Raw genomic sequence first — 12,686 nt, 5'->3', positions numbered from 1 at the left:
GATAAACTCGACGATGTACTACCTCTCATACATTGGTAGTCGATATTAAAATATTGATGTCTCGAGAACACATATTTGTTGTTTTGAATGATTAATGATGCATGTAATGTAACTCAACGACAATGTATTATATTATATTTATATAGATACTGCTTCAGTGTACTCGTACAAAAACAAAAATCCTCGATATTTTCTTATGGTTAATCTCATACACAGTGGTCCACTCCACTCAGTGGCGGATTGGGGAAAAAAACAGTCCGGCAAAATTATAATTTTAGAAACCCTCGGTATACTAACGGCCTTATATATATACATTTTTTTTTTTTTTTTTTTGTTAACACAATTTAGCTTTTAATTTTTTAAATATTTTTAATTAATTGATACAAAATAAAATAACTATTCTATATTTGTATTTACTATTTACTCAAGTAATTGTTATGTATGTAGTTTAAATTACAATCAATTTGATTTTAATGAGAAAGTTTATTATTTAATAAATCACTTTTAGTTTTAACTTATTAATAATATCATCATTATCAATACTAAATAAAACATTTTTTTTCGACTGCCATCATCATAAATTCGTCTAATTTTTCTTATTAAAATAATCAGAAATCTGGCTTTTTATGTTTAATTATAATATTACATAGTTTTTACTTATTGGATTATATTTTAATTTATAATTTCACAGTTATAATATTAATAAATATAATATATTTTATACGAGCAGCGGCCCACCGGGAAATTTCCAGGTATCCCAGTCATTCAGTCCGCCACTGAGTCCACCTAACTCATAGCGAAAACAATATTTAATGGACGATGTGTGTCTAGATGCAAAAAAAAAAAACAAAAAATTATCCTATAAAAGTTTAAACATTTACAAAATATTCAGTTAGAAAATTTACATGTTTTTAATTTTGTTAAATTTTCGCGTCTCAAATAATTAATTGCAGTTAACAATACTTCCCTATCATAATTCATTATCTTTACACGATTTAGCTATTCATATTTATATCCATCTTAATGTGTTTTATGTGATCCGTCCTAGGCCTACTTCTCCTGATATGTTCTTCATCACCTTCTTAAACGTTTTTCATTTGGCTTTCGCGACATGCTGTGTAGATGATTGTATCTCTTCTGGTTTTAATACTATTGAATTTCTCGTTTTTTCCTTTATGCTGTTCAATACTTCCTAACTCATTATTCTTTCCATCCATTAAGCATTTAACGATTGCACCGTATTTTAAAAGCATATGATCATAATTTCTCTTCCTTACCAACTGTCTAAGTGTTGCAATAATTTTTATGGTTACACTACTTAAATACATTTTCAAGAACTTGTGAAAGTATTAAGTTATTCTAGAAGTGATGGGTAAATGATTTTTATCCTAAAAAAGTTTCATTTCCTCGTAATATCCTGATAACTATGTCTGCTCTACTTTGACCATCTCCTGTTATTATACTTTCCAAATCACTGCACTTTTCTATATAGGTATAAGTATTTTCTATTATTAGTATTACATTACAACGAATAGACTTTGTTATACTGTAGGACCTGTAGGTACACAATAATTTTGATAAATTTATTTCTTTATTCGCATTTTGTACTTTTTCCATAGTATTTCATTTATATAAACTAAAATATTAACATTTAAATATTCTTCAAAATTATTTTTTCCCAAATACTGCTGTTGGGTTATATTATAACTTAAAATTGTCTTAATTTTTCACTACTTGATAAATACTCAGCTCTAGATACATCTTTCACTTCATAAATCATGAAATATTTGTACACGAGATCTATGTATAGGTATATAATCACATTAGTTTAAAGTAACCCTCCTCCCCTGTGTGGTGTAACTGTTATATTTTTATCGGTATAAACTTTGAATTTTGAATTAAATCGTTTACACATAACGTACATGTATTATATATATATTTATAAATATACATAATATGTTTACGCTTCGCAGTCGTACTCGGATTTGATTTATCGTCCTCCGGACGGACGACGTCTACAGCTCATACCCGCAACACCGTCACACACCACCACCGCAATTTGGGCCGTTGATTGTCGCGAACGATGTAGTCGTTTTAGAGTCGTCATCGTTGTCCCACAAAACGCGGCGCTGTAGCGGGTGTAGATCGACCGAACAAACCGATCCCTCGAGAGTCGTTATAGTAATAATAATAATAATAATATTATGTGTACTCTTCGGCTGCGCTATAATAATGTTCCCCACGCGCACAACCGTTGTACTTTGGTATATGTATGTATGTATGTATGTATGTATGTATGTATAATGTATATACATGACCGTTTTGTTTTTCGACAACTTTTTCGGCGCGACAGCTGCGTTGTTGAAACAATAGCGTGTTTATTAAAAAACAAAAAAAAAAAAAAAACAAACATCAAACAAATCCCACCGCCGTTTCGTGCGCGTAGTAATATCATATAAAATTATATGCGGTAACGGTAATGCGAAGGTAGTTTATCGAGTCCCCGAGACTCGAACCGACTACTTGTATATATGGGTATAGGTTAGGCTGATGGCGGTGAAGGCGGCGAGGGGATGTTCGTGCGAGATTAGGACGCGTGAGCTAGTGTGTACATGATAATATTAATCGTCTCATATAGCACGTATAAATCTATATTTTATGGCTTACACGGCGACAAAATATGCGTGCATAATTTAAAAATAACGAGCGCATCAAACTAAATAATATATCATCATCGTCATAGGGATATTAACTGTTTAGGTATTGTGCATTGTGTATAGTTTGGACTGCATTACCATCGCATATTATTAAATACATCGATACGTCGATACGTCTACCTTTATCTAAATAATATATTGTATTATATATTCTCGATAAATACAAATATATAGGCGATGCGCACAAGTGTTATATACTGTAATATATGCATAATCGTACTTATATGTTATATACATTTATATATATATATATATACTAGACACGTATCTGCTGTACCTATAGTTGTGGTGTGTATATTACACATTATATATTATATTATTATGTGTGTGTTGTGATCGGATACGCACTGTACGCGCGCGGGGTTCACCTGTTCACACAGAGTCGCGAGTGTCGGCTGCCATATTGTTACCTGGCCAATGGCGTTCTTTCGTCCCGCACGCCACAGCGGTTTGTCGGACAATCGTTAAACGAAAAGGTAAAAGAAAACTGCGGCTATCCATTATGTGTTATGACAATGATATTGTAGCTGTTGTGCCCGTGGACGTATAAGCATATTATTATAATAATACAATATTATATATATATATATATATATATATATGTATGAGCGAATACATTCACATAGCACATGATATCACAGCTATATAGGTAGATACTATAATAACTTCGATTATTTTATTTTCGTCAACCGTGTTCGATATTACCTACAAGCGGATAACTGTATACCTATTATAACCCATGTAGAGGTATACGAATGCCTTTGCAGTCGTCCTCGCGTAATTCTTCCCGGGAAACTCGATCGTTTCCGGCTAATATTTACTTAAATATATATATATATATATATATATATATATATATATATATATGCAGTACCTGTATATATACTATCATTCATCATATAATGTAGATTATTCGGAGCATAATTATTATTTTTAAATATGTGTGTAGTTCGTAGGACATGTGTAATAGGTATCACCGTCGTATCAGCGGCGTGTAGCTATACACCGCGATGCTGGTAATCGCGGTATTGTAATCGTACAGACATTCACATTATGCGGACAAACCAATAACCGTGAACATACACATTACACATGGACACTCCATATACGCGATCTCGCGCTGTATGTAGTAGAATATTATAAATCGTGTCTCTGCTCGTCGTTGTTGTCGTCGTACCCGGTGTGTATGTCTGTGGATTATCTCGAGTGGCTTGGCGGCTTATTTGAAAAACCTCGAGCGGCCCAAGATAACGTAATGGAATTACAAAAACCTTATTCCTATCAGTTGACGTCGTATACACACGCACGCACAGAAAACGTTGAACAAGTTAAACAGGTATGTATGTGTGCGTGTGTGTGCGCGTGCACTAGTGTATATAGTGTACTCGTATATATTTGTGTATTAAAAGGTGAAAAAATAATATTAAAACCACACCGCACACATGCACAAATAGACCTAACGAGATAACCGAGCGAAGAATATTTTCGTGCGGCTTTATGAACGTAGTCATTTTTTACTTGATTTGTTCTGTCATTGTTATATAGATATATAATGCAATATATATATACATATTATGACTTATGAAAGTAGGTACATTGCGTTGAGCGAATTTATCGTGTCGAATATGTATACACGTATGTAGGTATAATGTATATAATAGATCTATGAAAGCAATATATATATATTTAAGTTAACATCTTTAATATATATATCGCATGTACATTTTATTATGAAAGTAAGGAAAATATGCTTTATGCTATAATAACACAGAGACTTTATGAATCACAGGAGCATTATATTAAAATTACTTACTCGCTCATCCGTTTAACAATGTTTAATAATATAATTTATCTTGAAAAATTAATATTAAATGGTTTTTAAAACTATTAGGTAGGTAATTACAATCTAGAACTAGAAATGAAAATATTACCTATTATTATATAAATTAATAACATTAGAAGACTGAAGATAGAATTAATATTATTTTCAATAATATTAAAAATTAATCCAAAAGCCGTATAGGCAATTGCTCCAAAAATGATGGTTTGTGACGCCATCGCTACAACTTGTACGCAACTATAGTGTATGAAGAAATCTATTGTTGTATATAATACGCATTAATAATTTTTACGAGACTAAGTATCTAGAAATAAATGAATCATTTACTTTTGGTTTTGTATCGAAAAATTTTCATCATAAAAACGTATGCTTATACTTATAACAAAGTGCATTTAGATATAAGAGAATACGTAAATGAAATTATTACAAAGAACGTTTTATAATATACAGATGTATACATATATGTATTATATAATGTTCTTTATAGTGATTAAGTATGCTGAATTAACATGATATAATAATGCCTTTATACAATATACATCTATATACATATTATTACTGTATAACTTTAAACGTACCTATGGCCATGCTCATGATCTACTGATCATGTTTGTTTGTAAAGGATTTTCTATTATCTAAGTAAAATAAAAAACGCAATCAATGTTATACACTTGCACTAATTCTAGACTAAAATCACCTACTATGATTATAATAATTACCTGTACAATCCATGGCAATCGCATCAGAAACCTATTATTGGGTTTAACAATATTTAAACATATTCAATTAACGTTAAGATGTCTCTATTTCAAAATATTTGATAAATTAACCTATTATCCTAATGAAAGATTATTAATCTATGATATTTAAAACTTATATACTTTGTAAAAGTTTGTTCCTCAAAATGTTTGATGATGTTATGTTTATCTCATTTTGAAATATTTATTGCATATATATATATACTTAACGTATTTACATTGATGTATACTTACATGTTATTATAAGAGTTTACCAATTGCGCTCTATATATTTTATGGACGATTGTCCAATTGCGCTGTATACATTTTAGGGTCGATATACTAATTGCGCTATATACATTTGAGGATCGATAGACCATTTGCGTTCAAAACATTTAAAAATACTTAATGAAAACTTATTAGTTAGTTATAATTCTATAATAAATTAATACATATATCGATTACCTATAGTTAGATTTTATAAGCATCGTTTTACTCTCATCAGATAATACATTTTAAGGGCACGATTTAACTTAATTCCATTTTTTGATTTAGTACATTTTCGAAACTCAAAATCATCGAGAAGTAATAACAGTTTGCCTTTTTCACTAAGAGCTTGCTTAAAATAATTCATAGTGTAATGTCAAACAACTCAAATTAATATTAAACAAAAATATATAATAAGTAACGACTATATCATCCATGTGTTATCTTATATAGTACAGTATATATTGTGCAATGAAACAATAATACTGATAAATATCCAACAATAATGAAAACTTATTTTCGTCTATCACTCAAATTCATACTTATACGATCATATGTGCGCAATAATAATAATGTTTTGTAAAATTCCCTACACTGTCATAAAATATATTATAACCAGTAATCAATTAATCAATAAATAAGTTTTTAATTTTTAAGCATTTTTGTGTATAGATTGTTTATGTCGATGTTGATGGAATTAGACTGAAAAATAATATTTTCATATCTGAAGATAGGAAAAGCACATTGGTACACTAACCCTAAACAAAAATTTTGTTTTAGGCGTAATATTGGTCCATGCCCGCTATTATCACGTATAATAATGTTCTATGTAATTCAAAAACTATTAAAACATTATAAAAACGAATTTGACTAATAGTATTTATTTTTAGAATAAACACAAAATATTACCCAATATAAATTAAATGAAATTTTTTTACCTTACCCACAGCGATGATATGATAAAACGTATTTTAATTAGTCGTATTTATATAGGTATGTATGATGTCTACGTTATATCTTAAAATAAATAATCACGATTTATAAATTAGTTTCAGTTAGTTTTAATCTTTTTTATGGACGATCAATAAAATATCTATAAAACAATAATTAAAAATCTCAGAAGATGGATCAATTAAATTATATGTTGATGTTTATATTTACCTTGCCGTGTTAAACATTAAGCGATTGTATAGACAATAAAAATGTCACATAGTACTTATGCACACCCGTGCCGCGGAAATTGCTACTAATTTATCATCTTTATTTCACAGCAACAGCTCTTGTGTAAATTAATAAACTCACGCGCAGTTGTTAAACCTTCAATTTATTAAACCGACAAACCTAATAAATAATTTTTCTTTTTCCTATATAGGTAGAACACGCACTAAAGATAAGTACAGGGTCGTATATACCGACTTGCAACGTCTGGAACTCGAAAAGGAATTCCACTTTAATCGATACATCACGATTACAAGAAAAACCGAGTTATCCAAAATGCTGAGCCTGTCTGAAAGACAAGTAAGTCTATATTATAATATTTATAAATAAATTAAATCGATATATATGTATATATTATAATAAATTGAGTAAGTATATATTTAAAAAAACTAAACAATAGCGGCTTAAGTGATGGTTGTAATTATGTTGATACATAAATATATAAATATATTTAATTATTGGTAACAGTTAACTTCAAAGTACATTTCTCAAAAAATAATTTTAGAATAAAAAATATAATACTATAGGTATTTATGTGGATAAAATTGAAAATACTATTTGTGATTTTATATATGACATATGATATATTATATAATACCAATAAGTTTATGTATTAATTATTTTAATTACTGTAAAAAATATAAGTATACATTTTTCTAGAGTACAAGTAAGGTTAGTATGTATCTATTACTTACCTATACGTTATTTTGTATTTCTTAAAAGAAATATTGTTCTTGAAAATGTAAATATAGATATTAAGGTATTGAATATTATTTTTTTAAATAAGTTTACGTAAATTGTATTCTTGGTAATGTACATTTCTTTTTATTACAAATTTACATATCTGAGTTAAAAGTAAATTTTATGTATACATTTAATTTAAAATTAGTTATAATAATTACATTCAACTATTTTAACAACTTTAATTGTTTAAAGTTTAGATAAGTGAAGTGGAATATAAATTGTTTAAAGGTATTTAATCTCCATTAACACGTTTTACCTATTCACTAGATGAGTCCTTCTAAAAATCATTCTTCATAAAACAGTTATAATTAACCTAATGTTATATAATATATAATATTATATAAATAATAAAAGTTAAAAATATTTTTAAAACTAGATAAACATAATTAGATTGAGTATATTAGTATAAATAGAAACATTATAATACTCATTATACATACTATTATATAATATGAATAAAGTAACTCACCAAGTACAGATAAATAATCCACATTTTAGTGCATTTACAAAGTATTCCTTTTGGTTTTATATCTTCGTGAGGTTTTTAAAAACATTTTTGTTTCCATGTGCTTTGTGTTCATTCATTATTAAAAATGTAATTCTGGATGAAATTGATGATTTTTTTTTAAATCATTCTAGTGAAATTAATTTCCTATTCCCTCGTAGATATATGTACATAAATTCAACATCAAACTTTTCAATTGATTAAAATTCTAAATTATTTTAATTTTTCAATATGCACAGAAATTATATTATATTAATAATACCTATATACTTACAAAGAAATATGCACTGTACATATTTTACAATCAAGTTTGATGTTATTAATTATAATAATTATTAGATTATTTTGATAATTAAATCGCCTAAATGTCGGTAATATTTCATAATTATTATGACGTGTGATTTGGTTTACAACAACCTTTTTTTTTATATTGTATATTTATTTTATTCATAAGCTATATTATTATTTATTTTTATTGGATACACTTATAAGATATATAAATTTCAATATGTTAAAAATTATAATAATAATTATACAACTGTAGATTAAAATTAATGATAATATAGATATTTAATATTGAAATGTATTATTTTATAGGTAAAAATATGGTTTCAAAATAGGCGGGCCAAACAGCGGAAAATCGATAAAAAACGAGAAGAGACCATTATCAATGAAAACTCGAAACAACTGATCCAAACGCCCGTCGATTCGAATTATTCTATTGAGAGCTGTTCATCACTGTAAAATTACCGGCTTATTTATACTGTATAAATCGATAAAACGAGATATTTAACCGGTATCAGAATAATATTATAATATGTACTTATAAAAAACCCCACAAACTCTGGGCACAACAAAATTGTACGTTATACGTTTATTTAATATTATATGTAGATTGTAAGTTTCAATCGCGCCTAAAAGAAACGAAAAACCATTTTTCATCATTATATTTTCTAAGTACAATTTTATTTTTATTTTTTAAATTATTAAATATATTATTATTATTATTATTATTATTATTACTATGATAAACGTTATATTTTTATTTTAGCTAATTTTTGATTACATGCGCTTAACAGACCGTTATACTTTTGACTGTACATATAAAATAAATCGTTTAATTTTAATTTAATTTTACCTACGGTATTATAATTATTGGTGTACGAAATGTATTCGTTTTAATATAATACTACTGTTTACTCGAATTTTAATTTTAAAAATGAATAGTGAGCTTATTGAACTTGTTGATATTTTTAATTGTCGCCGTGGTGTACTTACCTTTATAGGTTTTATTGTAAAAAGTAGTACCTAATATTATTATAATAATTATGGGTATCAACTTACCTATACTTATCTCGGTTGTAATATATGTATTGGTAATATATGCAGTTGTTTACCGACGTTATTAAAATAATAATGATAATAATAATATTAATAATAATTATTATTATTAAAATAATGATGATTATTGTTATTATGATGACAATATGTTTGTACTTATCGACGAACGTTAACTGGGTGGCACGTAAACGGTATATATCACTTAGGATTTTATTTCTAGATTGTAAATAATATCGTACTTAAGCTGACTTAATCCGAACGAATATAAGTAGTTGAACTTAAAATAAGATTATAATATTAAAATGTTTTAAAAAAATAGAATTGAATAATAAATTTTGCGAATGTTTTATTGTTAGGTATCGAAATGTGTTGTTCAGATCGTTTTTACTCGTGTAATTTATTACTATTATTATTATTATTATTATTATTATTATTATTATTATTATTATTATAAATATTATTTGTATCATTATAACCATTATTATTTTATTATTATTATTTAAGGAAAAATACTACTTTATTTGTTTATTAATTTTTTTTTTAGAGTTGTATAATTAATTTGGTTAATGTATTATACAAAATAAATAGGGCATGAAACATATTTGTTTAAAGTATACTTGTATTAATTTGTTTAAGTCGATTTATGTGAAATTAAACGATACTGCTATAAAATTTTGCATAATTCAAAATTAAAATATTAGTACCTATTAGTTAATAATATTTTAATAAATAGGTATCTATTTAAAAAAACCTTAAGATCAGATTAGGTAGGTACTCACGTGGTTGCGTCATCGATCTGTGTTGATACTTAATTGTAAATTTGGATTGTTTATATCTTAAACACCGTTAATATTTATATATGTATATTATTATCTAGAGCACTATATCACTATAAATATAATAACTATGTTATATTATGGCAGTTAGGATTTTAAATAATATTTATGAATATCTAATCATATAACGAACAAAACGAATGTATAGAGTATGTACAACGAGTCTGCACGTTGTCCCAAATCCCATTTTCCCATATCCATGTGAACAGCGTCTTAATGATATTTATAATCATTACATGAATTTTGTCTCAATGTAAAGATACTATTTTCCTTTCCATTTTATACAAATTATTTTCATTGTCGTTAACTAATATATAATATTTATCTTAGTTAGTTTGTATATTTTCTTTTAAAATAAAATTATATAAATTGGGTAAATTTTCTGGCAGTTTTGAAATTGTAGATGAACTGCATAATGTTATTTGCTACGGATTAGAATTTAATCACATAAAATTTCATTGTTTGAAATGTTAGGATGATTTTTAATAAAAAATTTCACAACAATACAAATAACTAAAATATAATATATTTTAAATTATTACCATATTTAAATAGAACTGAAATATAACCAAAATATATATATATTTTATATTATACAAAATGATTCTTTTATCAATAAACAACATTCATTATTTAAAAATCTATTAAAGTTTTCCTAATCAAAATAACAAAACATTTTTAAAAAAAATGCTTTTTATTATTATAATTTTTAAGTTTACTTTTTGAAGGACAATATACTTTTATATTTAAAAAAAGAATTAGAATCACATAGTATAGGTATATATTATAGTTAAATAAATCGTTAGCTTGTTCGAAGTCTTATACTATATCAAAACGAAAGTTAGAAGTTTTGACTCAGAACTAATAAAATATAGTATAATAAAATTCATGGTGGCTTGGTCATACTTTTGTTAAGAGAATAGCTGTTACCATTCACTGCATAGTGCACACACTCATATATATCTATTACCTATGTTTATATATCAATGTACCTAATCATATATATATTTATAAATTGTACGTATCTTCCTATATTTATAATTAAATCATGCAAAATAAATAACTAGGTTTATAACTTAAGGTCAATTAAAATGTCATATTCGAGATGAAATGACATTGTATTCCTAGTATGATTATACCAAGTAATTAGTAGATAAGTACTTACAACTAAGACAATATTAATAGGATATGACTAAATAAAGGTGCAGTCGTACATCTCCAGAATACTCCTTGTACATGAAACTATCTATTGTAGGTATATAAGACATATAGGTATAAAATATGGCCACGAAGTAGATATAGGTAATGGCGTATCACTAACTATATCAAAAGCTCATTATTATTGTTCATTAAAAAAAAAAATAATAATAATAACATGGTCTTACGTTTAATCAATTGATAAACTAATCATCACAAAACTTTCAAACTTCTTTCATGTAGTAAAATCTGATTTTTCATCGTTGATCTTTTAATTAGAATCACATATTTTAACATTGAACCTTACTTTCCATAGACCATAATGCACATTTCAGTTGTTGTAAAATTGCTTGGCAAATAGATTGGTTTTTATTTATTTTGTGTTATACCATAGTTACCTTACAAGTAATATGACAGTAATGTATACCAACTGTCGCAGTAATCACACAAATCATTGGTCCATCCGTTTAAATTATATAAAACAAATGGATACATTTATTAAGTTGATGTCTCGTAGTATGATACGGCAGTTAGCAGTGTAGAATCAGTGCAGTACCTAATTGATTAAAAACAAAATATAAAATATCTCACTAAAATATATCTACCAAAAAATACTTAGTTTTTGATAAAATTAAGTTTCTGTTACATATTAATATACACCCGTAATAGAATGCTTACCTATATTGTTTCATTATGAATGAGTGTCTTAGAAGTTTTAAGATGAAAACAAAACGTTGATTAAGTTAACTTAGTTTAAAATAATTCATAAATAGGTAAGTACATTACAATTTTAAAATAAGAATACTTGTTGGTACTATGATAATGGGCGTTATCCTTTTCGGAAAAACTTATAATTATTTTGCTACCAATACAATTTTCTTTGACATTTACAATAATTATTATAATTGAACTTGATAATTAAATTAATATTATATCAAACAGGAAAACAACTCTGGTTTATCTTTATTTCCAAAAAAAAAAAAAAAAGAACAACTTTAAACGAAATTAAATTTATATTAAAGACTAAAAATTAAAAATTTTATGAAGGTAATATTTTGTTAAAATATTTGATTGCAAATTATTTTTTATTTTTTTTTTTATACGACATAAATTTATCAAACAAATATCGTATAATTATAAAAAATAAGACTTAATTTTAAGTCTTGACATATTCATGAAGGCATATTTTATCATAAAAATAATTATTAAGATATTGATAATAATAACAATAATTGTTATACAGATATCATATTATGACTATATTCATTTTTATTCGATTAATGT

General features: G+C 26.3%; 1 protein-coding gene across 1 annotated transcript in view; it reads left to right on the top strand.

The window, feature by feature from the left end:
* The window catches only part of LOC112596912 (homeotic protein caudal-like), a 33,503-nt gene extending 24,494 nt beyond the window's left edge, over positions 1-9,009 (top strand). Inside the window, exons 2-3 of the mRNA XM_025342774.1 lie at positions 6,934-7,079; positions 8,626-9,009. Of these exons, the coding sequence (XP_025198559.1) occupies positions 6,934-7,079; positions 8,626-8,772 (293 nt within the window). The 3' untranslated portion in view covers positions 8,773-9,009. The remainder of the gene's footprint in view (positions 1-6,933; positions 7,080-8,625) is intronic.
* Positions 9,010-12,686: the final 3,677 nt, after the last annotated feature.

This window comes from Melanaphis sacchari, unplaced genomic scaffold, assembly GCF_002803265.2.
Source record: "Melanaphis sacchari strain LSU unplaced genomic scaffold, SCAv2.0 Contig36_pilon_pilon, whole genome shotgun sequence".
NCBI lineage: Eukaryota > Metazoa > Arthropoda > Insecta > Hemiptera > Aphididae > Melanaphis > Melanaphis sacchari.
The sequence above is the reverse complement of the archived record's forward strand: the minus strand, read 5'-3'. Positions and strand labels throughout refer to the sequence as shown.